We start from the raw sequence: 14,115 nt of genomic DNA, 5'->3' as shown, positions 1-14,115 counted from the left end.
GGGAGCGGGAATGTCCGCCCGCGGCCAGCGCTGCACGCCCCCGCGCCGCCCCTCAGCGTCCCCGCTCGCAGCCCACCGTCGCAGCCGCCAGCTCTCCCTACCGGCCTCTTCCAGAAGACTCCACCGGAAGGGGCGGGGCGACCATGCCGTCTTCGCCCCGCCCCCGGGCCGATACCAGCCAGTCAGAGCACGGCCGGAAAATGGCAGCCAATCCCAGCGTGCGGCCCCCTCTAGTCAATTCCGGAGCGCGGCGTCGACGCGATCTAGTTCAGCCCGTCCCAGCGCGCTCCGCGGACGCAGGTCCATTTCAGCCAATCCCAGCGCGCGCCTTGGACGCCCGCCAATGGGAGCTCCGAGCAGCGCGGGGACGTGCGGTCGCGGCGGGCGGCGGGAAGGCGCGAGGATGGCGGGCCGGCGCGGGGCCTTCATCGTGCTGGAGGGCGTGGACCGCGCGGGGAAGAGCACGCAGAGCCGCAAGCTGGTGGCCGCGCTATGCGCCGCGGGGCACCGCGCCGAGCTGCTCCGCTTCCCGGGTGGGTGTGGTGCCGGCGAGGCCGGGGCCCGGCTGAGGACGCGCGGCGGGCGGGCGGGCGCACGCTCTCTCGGTCCGGGGCGCAGGTGCTCGCTGCGCCTGCTCCTGACGTGCGACCCCGCGCCCCTGTTTCAGGTGCGGCCGTGGCATGGCCGTAGGTTCCCGAGACTCGTCACGAGAGGATGACGGTCCGTGCCCCTCCCCCCCCCCAGCGGGGTCCCGGTGCTGTCGTGGAGGCCGTGCCGCAGTTTCTGGGTTTGGGGACAGCTGTGGGCCCTTGGATGCGATTTGATGGGATATGTTTAGTTTTTAAAATAAAACATTGACCTCAAAAGTGCGTGTGAAAATATCAATGCTTAGGTTACCCGGAGACTTCTTAAGGCTTAAAAAACGGGTAGGGAAATGGGGCGGGGGTGGTTTTTGAATACTCGGCCTTCCGATCTTGAAGCCAGCCTGTCTGCACATCCCACGAACACTTCATTTGAGGCCCGGCGTTGTACCTCCCTTCCCTTTTCCTGAAGCGTTTTCCATCCCAGTGTGTCTGCACACTGCTGCCCTTTCTCAGGGAAGCTCCTTCGGCTTCAGGGGAGGGTCGGAACCTGTGTGGAGACATCGTAAAATAAAACTCAAAAGACTTGGGTTCAGCCCAAACTATATTCTAATTTAAGTGGAAAGCCTGCCCTCACTTTTGTGTTTCTTTCTCTCTCTTTTTTTTTAGAAAGATCAACTGAAATTGGCAAACTTCTGAGTTCTTACTTGGAAAAGAAAAGTGAGGTGGAGGATCACTCGGTGCACCTACTTTTCTCCGCGAACCGCTGGGAGCAAGTGTAAACACTACCTTTGTGCTGCCCCCCTCCCCCCCTTGCTTTGCCTCCTGCTCGAGACTGGGTGAATGCAGCTCTTGATTCTGAATGGTGTTGGCAGGAATGCCAGAGGCTGTACCTTTGCAAGTGTCCATCCTGTCCCCCTTGAGCCCAGGTCTTAGAGCTCTGTGGTTCCCAACCAGCACGAATTGATGCTTTTCCTTCCTCCTGCCCTGCCACCTTTTTGTAATTAATACACGTTATTTTGTAAGGTAACATTAGGTATATGGAAAAGCTGGTGATAAGTACAGAGTTTCCCCTCTACCCCATCCCTCCCTCCCTCCTGCCCCCAATTTCTCTTATTACTTGTCTTAGATTAGTGTGTTACATTTGTTAAAATGGATGAACTTACGTTGACACTTTTTTTTTAAGGTTTTGTTTATTTATGTGAGAATGACAGAGGTGGAGGGGGAGTGGGGAGCAGGGAACAGAGGGAGAGGGACAAGCAGACTGCTGAACGCGAGCCCCGATGCAGCACTCGATCCCAGGACCCTGAGATTATGACCTGACCCGAAGTCCAGAGTCAGGCGCTCCCCAGACTGAGCCCCCCGGGCGCCCCCTGTTGACACATTATTACCTGAAGTTCACAATTTACTTTTTCCTCTGCCCCTTTTATTTTACATATTATTCAGTCTCCTCACTCAATATTTGGCTGTGATCAAGTGTCTGTGGTGTGTGCTTTTATTATTATTATTTTTTAAAGATTTTATTCATTTGAGAGCGAGACAGAGCACAAGCAGTGGGAGAGGGAGAGGGAGAAGCAGACTCTGCCGAGCTGGGAGCCCGATGTGGGGCTCGATCCCAGGACCTGGGGATCATGACCCAAGCTGAAGGTGCCCCTGTGGTGTGTGCTTTAGATACTTTTGTTTCCATTTATATGCACATATGTCATTGGAGTAGTTTTGTTTTTTAACATGAATAAGTGGGATTCTTCCATACTAACCATCTTGTGACTGGCTTTCTGAGTCTGCCTTGCGGAGTTCTGACTTTCCTATCGGCCTGGGGTGCTCTCCAGAAAGGCTGTTCTGAGGTAGATTCAGCCAGATGCCTATTCATGGCATTGTCCCTCTTTCAAGCAAGCCTGCACTGCTTTCTTCTGGCTCAGCTGTGTCTGGTTTGGAAGGCCTTCCCACACCCAAGATCAGAAAATGAGGTCATTTTTATACTTTTTAATACATCTGGAATTTATGGACATAATTGTTCTGATTTTGCTTTTTGTGGCCTTGTAGAAAAATAAGGTAGGTCCACTTAGAAATAAAAAGTAATGCTGACTCCACTTCCTAGTGATCCAGCCCTTGCTGTGCAGGCCTGCCTGCGGTGCCTCTGCCTGCCTCAGCTCCCACGGCTAACCCTTCAGGTCGTTCCAGCCACTACCATTTGATCAGATTTGAAAGTCCTTGGGTGACAGGTCATATGTCACTTTCACATGTGGCACCACTGCCCAGCAGCGGTGTGACCGTGGTCCTGCGCAGCCGCTCTCAAGCACAGCTTCCCCGTCAGTGTGGTGGTGAGTCTTGGTGAGGGCCAAGGCAGACTGCCCAGGCAGGCCTAGGAGTGAGGGCTCAGTAAACCTGGGCTGTTGGGAAGCACTTTGTGAGGAAGCCGGTTCTTTCCTCCACCTTTTTGCTATGCTTCGTCTTAACTGAATCAGTTGCCGGTTCCCGAAGAGACTTGTCCTCTGCCATCTTTACAGTTCAGGGGCACAGAGTGTGTGGTACTCTCCTCACAAGTGGGGGCAACACCCTCCATTTCCCTCCCCATCTCTGTTTGCCAAAACCCAGCACGCCTCCAGGGCCATCTTCCATAGCACTCCAGGCAGGAATTCATTCCTAGAAATGAGCGATTTCTTTTACTTTCTGTGTCAGTCTAGCAATTTTCTACTCCACTTATTTCTAAGTTTTTACTTTGGACTAATTTCATCAACTGGAAGAATTGCAAGAGTAGTGCCAAGAATTCCCGTATGCCCCTCCAGACTTCCCCTATTATTGGTATTTTGCCACATTTGTGTTACCATTTGTTCACTTTTTAAAAATTACAGGTCATTTGTTATAAAATTCAGGGTTGGTCTGCTGTTTCCTCGCAAGTAGGTTTGGATTTGTATTTTTGTCAGGAATACCGTGGAAGTGACCCTGAATCCGTCGTCTTTAGGACGTTGAGCCAGGCGGACGCAGTGCGGTTTGGCCACCACTGGATTGCTTGTGAAGGGGGTGCTGGGTGTCCCACCAAATGACTCTTACCTGTTACAAATAGTAAAAAGGGGAGGGGGCCTGGGGGGCTCAGTTGGTGGAGCGTCTGCCTTTGCTCGGGACATGGTCAAGGGATCGAGTCCCGTGTCGGTCTCCCTGCTCAGCGGGGAGTCTGCTTCTCCCTCTACCTGCCCCTCCCCCTGCTTGTGCTCGCTCTCTGGCAAGTAAATGAATACAATCTTTAAAAAAAAAAAACAGGATAAAAAAGGGGGGAATACTACGAAACGACGTAAATATCCCCTTCCTTATCAAACTGGTTTTCTACTTTATCATTCATTAATAAGCCTGCTGAGTCTGTTGTGATTTCCAGCGGTGGTTTTTCTGACCCATCACCTCTACGTGCATTAGTTGGCTTCCTGCGTTCCCCCCACCCCGCCCCGGTCATCCATGCATCCATCGTTAGTGTGGACTCACAGGTTCTTTCTTACTTGGTGAGTCATACTGTCAGTTGTTCTGATGTTTAGATTATTGGAAATTTGGCCTCTGGAAATCTCTTCACATTGACTCCTGTGTCCATTTGATGTGTTCCCAGGCCTCATGTTCTGAGAACTTTTGGGTAGAACAAGATGTTCAGGTTTCTCCTGTGTTTCCTCCTTTTCCAGCCCAGGAACCAGCTGCTCTTTTCTGCTTAGTGGAGAGTAGTATTTAGAAACCAACATCTGGGTGCTGGCTGCTGGGTGCTGGTGAACATCCCTGCCTCTGGGCTCCTGTTGCGGTTGGACCTGCATAGAACTTGTTCTCCATCTGTGTCTGTTTCTCTCTCTGTATCTGTGCTCACTGATACCTCCTGTTCTAGCCTGGCACCATGCTCTTGCTGGCTCGTGGCATCGTCCATATACCCACCTCTGAAAAAGCCTGTGGAGAGGTCATTGCTGGTTTACAGCTCTGTCCTTACAACAAGGGCACACGGAGTACTGTGTTCAAAAGTCTCCCCTCTTCACTGTGTGTTCATTTGGGTTACAGGTTCATTTGACTTTGTGTATGATTTTAGGGTTTCTTTCTCTGTCTTGATTTAATTTTAGTTTTTGAATACATGAAACATTGAATGGTTCTAAAAGTCAGAAAAAGGTCACTGCCTTACCCACCCACTTCTGCCCTCCCCCTGTGGGTAAACTATTCCATTCATTTCTAGTGTTCCCTTCTGCAATTATTTTATATACAAGCAGAGACGTATGTGATGTCTTAATTCTCCAATTTGCCTCCTTCCTCAAAACATAGCCTGCCGTGTGCTTGTACTCTGCTTTCCTAACGCCATCGGGGTGGTGCTCTGTCGGCTGACACACACCTCCCTCATTCCTCATACGGCTGCGTCGTTCTCTTGGGCATGTGCTGTGCTTATTTTTTCTACCGACTTTCTGTTGGTGAGGTTAGGTGATGTTTTTAATAGTTTGCAGTTACAGGTAAAGCTGTGATGGAAACTACATTTTACTGCCGGAGGCGTGCCTTCTCCCTCCCTACTGTCCTGTGAACTTCTCAAGGTCACAGGTAACAAACATCTTCTTGTTCCACAAAGTGCAAGTGACACTTCTTGCTAATGTCAAGCTCTTTGTCTGTGCACATCTTCCTAAGATCTTGGGGCCGGGGGATGGTGGTTGAGCCGCCATCACCTGGCTGAGGACACCCCTGGCTACCCCGTCCATCCTTGTCCTGGCCCTTCGGGCTCTAGGTGATCCCGTCCTGGCTGTATCTGCACCTTTGCTCTCCTGGGCTCTCCTTCCCAGTGGGGTAGCCAGGCCCCTCCGTCCCCCTGCCCAGACGGCCAGCAAGCCTTCCTCTGTTCATCCATCTTCATCAGTCGTGTTTGTGTTGCTTTCATGGACTTGTCTTTTTCACACTGCGCTTTGGTGGGAGTACCCGGTGGCATCTTCTAAAGAGAAGATCCAGAGCTTTTCTGAATAAACATAAGGCCACAAATCGCTGCCCCGTAATCCCTTCACTGCATTGGTTTTGGTATTGGTGAATTATACTATCAGGGCCTGTGAAGCCAGGACCATGGCTCAGAAATGCTGTCTGTTTTTTTAGGCCGCTAATTAAGAAGAAGTTGAGCCAGGGCATCACCCTCGTTGTTGACAGATACGCATTTTCTGGTGTCGCCTTCACCAGTGCTAAGGAGGTGAGTGCCGCGTGGTCCCCAGTGGGCTGATGCCAGGTGTGGACTTGGTGTGTTCACATACTGCCTTCCGGAGTGTGAGAACCCTTCTGTTTGCTTGGTTAGTTTGCTCTTGATCGCTAGGAAGAGCAAACGTGTGTGGAGCCATGGCTTGTCATCAGATAACTTGGACGGTGGATGTCACCACCTCCCTTTCCCAAGATGGTCACTCGGCAGCACTGCTCCATTCGGCGTCTTGTTTTCAGAGCGGCGCTTCCTGTGTGTTCTCGTGGCCTCCCCGTGCCACGGAGCTGTCGTTTTAGGGGTATATAGTGGCTACGCTGCCACTTTGTTCTGCCTGTCTAGAAGTTTTCAAATACATACCAGCAGAGAAGACAGTACACCGCCCAGCACCGTCACCTGCCTGAGAGCCTTCTGGTCTCCTCTCCAACCCGCCAGACACCTCCCCAGCTCCTTCATGAACATCTCAGTTCACATCCCAAAATGACTTCTTACAAACACAATCTCGCCTCGGACAGCAGGCGCTTCGTGCCACTGCCATTCAGTCCGTGTGCAGAGTGGCCAGTTCGGTTACAAACTGTTTGATTTGTCTTGTGTTTTTACAGTTAGAGTGAATCAGAATCCATTTCAGGGCCATACTTGAAGTGTCTCCTAAATCTCTTAAAGTACAGGTTCCCACATCTCCTTTTTTCCTCGTGTTAAAATTTTTTAAAATTTTAGTTCGGGGAGGCTACTTGAAGGAGCATTGGGCTCTCCTGTCTTGAGACTCAGGGCGTCTGGCTGTCTCGTTTGTGATAACAGCTCTTGATGATGGTTCCTTCACAAAGGGTGGCCAAATGATAACCTTTTAGTTCTGCCAGTCCTTCCTCGTGTGCTGGCTGGAATTCTTAAAGCACACTTGCCCTATGAAGCATTAGTCACTGAGATTCCGTCTGTAAGAGGAGGACAGGACAAGTGACCGTCTTGCCATGGACCGGCTCCCTCACGTCCTCCCGACGTGCTGCTGCGGCTGGGGGCTCCCTCCTCAGCTGAGTACCTTGCTTGAGCCTGTGGCTCCCAGCGCACAGCTAGGTTCTAACCCTAAGTCTTCAGAGCTCTGTGGCTTTAAGACAGGGCCTTTCTGGCCATGACCTTTTCCTCCAAAAATGGTGACGCTATTTTAGAAATTGATGGGGTGAATAGGAGCAGGAGCGTGCAGGAGAAGCTCATGGCGCTTGCTCACGGTGGGTCTCCAGCATTCTCTGGAAGGGGGCTGACGCCCTAACCCTAGCAGGTGTGTGGGTACAGGACCTGAACAAGGGGTCACTCCCCTCATGGGCCCTTCTGCTGCCTACCCTGGGCCTCCTGTGTGTGGTGGGCCTCCAGGGTCTCTGCCGTGTGGACTGAGCTTTCTCCCGGGCCAGAGGGCACTGGGCCGTGTCAGCACACGCACCCTGGGACCCAGGCTGTGGGAGAAAGCAAACCATTTGGGATCTCAGAAATAAGAGAGCCACTACCACATAAGAATTCTCAATTTTTGGTATTTTAGACAGACATTAGCTCGTTTTTCCTCTTTTATGAATTTTGAGACTGAAAATTAGACCCCATGAAGCCTTCTTTCTCTAACTGTTGGGTTCTGTGCTGCCAGAATTTTTCCCTGGATTGGTGCAAGCAGCCGGATGTAGGCCTCCCCAAGCCGGACCTGGTGGTGTTCCTTCAGTTACGGTTGGTGGAGGCTGCCAGGCGGGGGGAGTTTGGCCGCGAACGCTACGAGAATGGGAACTTCCAGGAGCGGGCACTGCATCGCTTCCACCAGCTGATGGCGGATGAGACTTTGAACTGGAAGGTGAGGGTGTCTTCCTGCGTCTCCAGAACGGCAGACTGGGCAGGCTGGGGGCCGCTGGCGGGTGACTCGGAGACGGCAGCCAAACGCTGCAGTTTCTGCCGCTCCGTCCGGCAGGGCCTCTGGGCTCGCCTCTGTGTGCGGCGAATTCTGTTCCTTTGTGATTGTGCAAAACAAGGGAGCTTGGTGCCTTGCGGGGGAGTCGGGGAGAATTGGCCAGATAGCAGCTCCCGACAGCAGTCCTGCGCGGCCAGCTGTCCTCCACCGGGCTTTGCCGTGCTTGTCATCTAGGGCGCCAGCCTGGGAGCCACTCCTCACTTTGCCTTCCATCTGGAACCTACGAGTCGCACTCTGGCTTGTTGTGCCTGTCACTCCTGCCCTGCCCCCCAGTCTCCTCAGAAGTTGAGTCTGGCTGTTTGGGGCTCAGCTCCCAACTCCCTGGGAGCCATTTGCTGACTCCCTCTCAACCCTGTCCTGCCAGTTCCAGCCCCAGGGCCGTTCCTCATTTCCTCTTGTGGGGATGAGCCTCTGTCTCCACACTCCACTCACTCCCAGGCCTGGGCCTCACCCACAGGCTCACGCCCCACCCCCCCCGCCACATCACCACACTCTGCCGTCTCCCTGTGCTAGGTGCCCCACAGCCCTGCTCCCTCCACCTCCGTGCACCTCACCCAGGGCCTGGCCCCAGCCTCACATCTGCCTCCCTGAAGGACCATCTGCTCTCCACACTGGACATCCCATTCCTCCCTGCATGTGCCCATCCCCAGACCCACCTCATGTGAGCACACCCCGGTTGTCTGGGCCCACCTTCGTCCCCGTGTGGTCAGAGGCCGTCCTGGCAGCAAGAAAAACACTGTGGACGGTTGATAAGTCTCACTGCCGAGGCAGGCCGCAGCCTTGCTGCTCTGGGGAAGGGTTAGGGTGTTGACTTCGGCTCCCAGTTTGGCCGTCTTGTCTGGTTGATGCTTCTCTCGTGGCCTGCCTGTCTGCGGCCCTCCCCACTTCTCCACACTGACCTCTGTTTGCTCGTTGCCAGGATGGGCGTTTCTCGGGGCACAGGGTTGCACACGTATTTTTAAAGTACAAGTTTCACCACTAGCTAAAAGTAGAGGGTTCCCATGAGACCTCTCATAAGCGAAAATGGCATAAAGCAAAGAAACAATTACCATTAATTTATATGGAAACATTTTTTAATATTCCCAGACCCAAAAAATCACCTTTCCTAGGCGTTTGTGATACATCTTGCTAACAGACGCACAAAATCAATGGAGATGAAGCCCACACACTCCCAGACACAGCTCAGAGCTCTGGCGGCTGGACGCCAAGATGCCGAGCGAGGTTCCCGGGACAGAGCACAGCGGGGCCCCTCCCGCCGCTCCCTGCACACTGCTCCCGAGGCGGCTCGCTGCAGAACAGACGCTGAATGCTATTTTTGCTTTTCGCCTTTTTTTGTAAAAACAAAAACACTTTTTGGACTTCTTTCAGTTAGCAAAAACAGGTACTAACATAAATCTTTCACAAAACCAAAGTGGTGTAATGTGAACTTTCGCAAAGCAGGGGACACCTGCGTATCCCCGGCCTTTCCATCTCTTTCATGTGCTGACGTCAGTGCTGAGCCCATGTGGCCTGTCCGACGGTCTGAGAAGGGCATTTCTTTCCCCGCATGGACGCTTCAATCCCATTTTTGTACTGGTTGATTTTATATGAAAAATCGCAAAGGTTCTGTTCCCTTTCTGTTTTTCCTTTGTCAATCAGTTCTGTGTGGTTTAAGCACATTTCAAACCCTGCAAGGAACGGGACTAGAAGGTATGAAATCAGGAGTGGGAGTGGGGAAAGAAACAGGAAACCGTTGCCTGCCGACCAGTGCTGGTGCTCTACGCCCCAAACCTCCCCAGTTTTCATCTCATGTCACTTCCTTTCGCTTAAGAACGTCTTTTAACATTTCCTGTAGGGTGGGTCTCCTGGCATAGAACTCTCAGCTTTTGTTTATCTGAAAATTAAATTTTTTTAGCATTCTTTGAAAAAAATTTTAAACAGGAACAAAAAAAATTAGAACTTGCAAGTATAATACAAAGACTCTTCCCCGGGACCATTTGAGAACAAATTAGTCCCTAATGCCCCCTCCGTGCTGCGTACTGTCAAAATTTGGACATTCACGCGGATCCCTTGCTGCCCTCAGGTCCCCAGGCCCCGTTCAGGTGCCCCCATTGGTCCCCCTAGTGTCCTTTTTAACAAATGACCCAGTGTACAGTCCCGTCTCTGGTCTCCAGCCTGTGTGACTTTCACAACACTGACGCTTTTGAAGGTCACAGCAGTTGATTTGTAGATGAGTCTCAGATGGACTTGGCTGTTTCCCCATGATGGGATTCCGGTCTTGATCTTCAGGAGGCGGCTTGGGAGGGATGCTGGGTTCTCGCTGTGTCCTGCCACGTGTGTAGGATTTCCGTTTGTTCCACGTCTGCTAATGTGCACTTTTCGGGGTCTTTTTATTTTGAGTGCCGCTGGCGCACACGCAGGGGCGTCTCGGTGTACAGCTGAGTGACCGGATGGCGTGTATGTTCCGCTGTGCTCGCCACACGTGTGGCCGCACCTGTTCCCACACGACGCCATCACGGGATCACTGACCGCAGCCCCCGTGCTGCGCCTTTCATCCCCAGGACGTACTCTCCCCGTAACTGGAAGCGGCACCTCCCGCTGCCCTTCACCCCTTCCGTCCACCCCCCACCCCTCCCGTGCGGGGCACCAGCGTGTCCTCTGCCTTTATGGCTCTGATTCTGCTCTTTGTGCGATTATCCGTTTGCTTTGTGTGTTAGATCCCACAGACAAGTGAGATGCGACGGTGTTCGTCCTTCTCTGTGTGACGTATTCACGGAGCGGGACGCACTCTCGGGCCACCCGTGATGTTGCCGACGGCCAGAGCTTATCCTTCTGTATGGCCGAGTGATGTCCCACTGTGTGCGTGTTGGTGACGTTCCCTTTCACCACTTGGCTCAGTGCTGTTTGCCAGGCTTCTCCACGGTGACGTTCCTTTTTCTCCCTCTGTGATTAATATTTTGTGATGAGATTCTTATAAACCATGTAAAAATCTCACACTCCTATGTTCAGCTTCCGTGTACGTTTATATCCATACGGATTCGTGTTTCTGTTTGACTCACCGCGGTCTGTGCCGCCTGCCCCGCCGCCCCACCCGGCAGCTCCTTTTTTTTTTTTTTTTTTTAAAGATTTTATTTATTTATTCGACAGAGATAGAGACAGCCAGCGAGAGAGGGAACACAAGCAGGGGGAGTGGGAGAGGAAGAAGCAGGCTCATAGCGGAGGAGCCTGATGTGGGGCTCGATCCCATAACGCCGGGATCACGCCCTGAGCTGAAGGCAGACACTTAACCGCTGTGCCACCCAGGCACCCCCCAGGCAGCTCCTGATACCGTCTCGTAGGTCCCTGCATGCTGGGACACTTACTGCTCCCCGGCACATCAGTACTTTCTGGGTTCATCCTGTACGCGCCCAGCCCCGCACTGGAATCGGCTGCCTCCCCCGGTGTCCGTGCTTCTGTCGTGTGGAGAAAGCTGTTCTGAAGCCGTGCCCAGGGCCCAGGTGCTTGTGGCCATGGCGCTGTCGCTGCTCCCAGGCCCTCAAGGACCAGAGATGCAGTGTATACGCGATATGCCTGCGTGTGCAGGTTTATATGTGATATGCGTGTGCATAGTGTGCCCGTGTGTGAGTGTACATGTGTGTACACGCATGCATAGTATCCCCGTGCGCGGGTTTATATGCCGTGTGTGTGTGCCCGCCGTGTAGTATGCCCGTGTGCAAGGTTATGCCTGGTTCGCGGTTTGCAGTAAGCAATCCCGGAGGCCTTCAGGTGGGTGTCGCCATGTGGGGTCTCGGGCTGTGCAGGACATCACTGTGAGCCATGCAGTCAGACCGCACGGAGTGGTCATACCTCTGAGCGAGTCTACACCCCCCTCAGTGTCTCCAGAATTGGCTGCCCCAGAGGCCCCATCAGGGCTGAGCCTGGACCGGCAGTGAGCCAGGGCACCCCCCTGAGCACACAGAAGCTTCTGTCCAGCTCCGTCCTCCTCGCCCCGGGCGGAGAGCAGTGTCTCGGATGGCTGACTCCCTTGGTGACCCGAGGTCCTCATGCTTTTCACGGGAGGGCACAGCATCCACGCGTGGGGGGGAGAGCCCCCCAGCTGGTCAGGACGAAACCGTCTTCCCAGGGAGGAGAGGATTCAGACCCAGGGTTGGCTTCCGTGCAGAACTTCCTTGAGCTCCGAGCAGCATCTGGGCGTGGCCTCGGAGGGACAGGCTCTCCCTGCCTCTGCGGATCGGAGCTCCACTGGCTGAGGGGGGAGGGCGCCTCCCTGACGTGCACGCCCCCATGAGCTGGTGGGGGAGAAGGTCTGATCAGGAACAAGACTGGGTGTTTCTTCTGTGTCTGGGCTGCAGCAGGAGTGTGGGTCGGCTTCATCCCAAGGACACAGCAAAGTCCACCCTCCCCAGCCAAAGGCAAAGGTCAGAGAGAGGTGTCGGTGAAGGCCCCGAAGGTGTGCTGTACCCTTCTAGAAGCCCGCCCTGACTGAAATCCCCACACGCCGAGAATAGTGAAAGCGTTAACCGCTCTCTTCTTCTGCCTCCCCCATGGGGATAGATGGTCGACGCTTCCAAAAGCATCGAAGATGTCCACAAGGAAATCCACACCCTCTCTGTGGACGCCATCCAGGCCGCCGCGCAGAGGCCGCTGGGGGAGCTGTGGAAGTAGCCGTGTGGTGCCCCCTACGTTGGCCCCGCAAGGCAGGCTCGGCGGGGCAGGTGGACGCCCAGACAACGTGGTCACGGTGCTCGCAGCAGAAACAAGCAGCCGCAAGTCAGCCTCTAGGGAGCCAGCGGGGGGAGCCATGCGGGCGGTGCTGTGCGGCCGTCCTCTGTCCTTTCACCCCCAAGATACCAATAAATTACTGTGTTTCTTATGGAAATTTAATGACCACATGCAGGCAGTTTCAGTGAAGTGGCAATCAGTTCAAATTCTCCTGAATTTCTTACAGGCACTAATACAAATCCACTTGTAAAGGTGCCGTGGAAGCTCTCACTTTCTTTAGCAGCCGTGGGCTTGACAGAGAGTCGTTCCGAGTGGGCCAGGCCCTGCGCAGGGCCCAGCCAGGCTGCGTCCCAGGGGCCTGTCCAGTCTCAATGCTGCGGACATGGGCTTGGCTGTTCGCTGTGTTTTCGGTCTGTCCGGTTTGAAGCTACTCTGCGTGGTCTGCTGACTTCTAGGAGAATCTGGAGCAGAGGGCAGTGCAGAGTGCTGGACGGACGGCAGGCAGGGTTGCCCCCTGCCCACTCAGTGGGTCTGGATCCCCCCACCTGGAGGGGCAGGCAGCAGCCTTCTCCTGTGTCTAGGATGTGATCACCAAGTGGTGACCAGGCGACTCCGACCGGGGCCCGGGCAGAGCCTGCATGCGGCCAGGAGTGTCCTGTACAGCGGCAGCGCCAGGCACGCACTTCCCCACGCTGGCCAGGGTCCGTGCTTATCTGGGTTCCTTGTCTGTGGTCACTGGGCAGCCGGCCCTCGGTCCTGGTCCTGGGGTGGCACCTCAAAAGGGGGCAAAGGACGTGACAGGTGAGTGGGCTGGTGGCTGTGCAGGCTTGAGTGAGGCCACGAGTGGACAGTCCTGGAGACACGGTTATGTGTCATCCGCTTCCAAAGGGAATCCAGCAGCTCAGCGCGGCCCTGCTGATGGCGGGGTGTCGGCCGCGGGCTCCGTGCATCTGAAGCCTCTGCTCACGCGCACCCAGACTGGGGCAGAGGTCAGAGCCCGAGGACCCGCGTGGGACAGAAGCCATCCGAACTGCACACAGTTCGACTGGAGTCCTGGGGTCGCCCACGGGGATGGTCCGCAGCCGCCCTTGTTTTCCTTCACCAAACCGAGGTGCACCCTGGAAGGAAAACCCGAGTTCGCGTGATTTCCTAAGATCCCAAACCAGGCTCTGTGCCTCTTGCAGCCTCGTCAGGGCTGCTGGGTGTGGGGGAGTGGGTGGTGGGCCGAGCAAGCCGAGGGAGTTGGGCTGGGCCTGGGGCACCCACGCACAGGCCAGGACGGGGTGGGGGCCAGGCTGTGGGGTCGGAGGTGGAAGGAACTCGGGAGGAGCAGCTGGAACAGAGGGGGGTCCTGCAGATGGTGAGCAGCGGGACGGGAGTGGAGGCAGAAACGGTTTCTTCAGGGAATAGGGCATCTGTCTTGAAACATCTGGCCGCGGTTGCAAGGGCAGGCTTGGCCAACGGGGGCAGGGGCAGGCGGGGAGGGTGTATGGTATGTGACACGGTCCAGAGCCCCCCACTCCAGTGGCTTTTGCCCTGGGTTTGGGCAGAGTAGTGGCCCCTGAACGTGGACATGCAGTCCTCCTGGAGCCTGGGAACAGGGCACCTGCACAGCGAGGTGGAGAGGAGAGGCCCTTGTCTGGGAAGGCCCAAGATGCAGTCACAAGGGTCTCTTGCAGGGAGGCAGGAGTCCTAGTCAGGGGACGTTGGTGGCAGCAGGATGG

The 14,115-nt window shown here is 54.7% G+C and overlaps 1 protein-coding gene across 2 annotated transcripts; it reads left to right on the top strand.

The window, feature by feature from the left end:
• Nucleotides 1-299: 299 nt before the first annotated feature.
• DTYMK (deoxythymidylate kinase) lies at nt 300-12,553 on the top strand. Of its 2 annotated transcripts, none has more exons than XM_087865166.1 (5): nt 300-533; nt 1,251-1,359; nt 5,664-5,754; nt 7,379-7,576; nt 10,387-12,215. In XM_087865166.1, exons 1-5 carry the CDS (start codon nt 344-346, stop codon nt 10,432-10,434), a joined length of 636 nt encoding a protein of 211 aa, XP_087721292.1. In that variant the 5' UTR covers nt 300-343; the 3' UTR covers nt 10,435-12,215. The 2 variants fall into 2 exon arrangements, with proteins under 2 accessions (XP_087721292.1, XP_045651800.1); XM_045795844.2 differs by lacking the exon at nt 10,387-12,215 and adding an exon at nt 12,224-12,553 and having other exon boundaries at nt 307-533.
• The last annotated feature ends 1,562 nt before the right edge of the window (nt 12,554-14,115 follow it).

Source organism: Ursus americanus, chromosome 1 (assembly GCF_024610735.1).
Source record: "Ursus americanus isolate L20-20 chromosome 1, mUrsAme1.1.p, whole genome shotgun sequence".
NCBI classification, from domain to species: Eukaryota; Metazoa; Chordata; class Mammalia; order Carnivora; family Ursidae; genus Ursus; species Ursus americanus.
The sequence above is the reverse complement of the archived record's forward strand: the minus strand, read 5'-3'. Positions and strand labels throughout refer to the sequence as shown.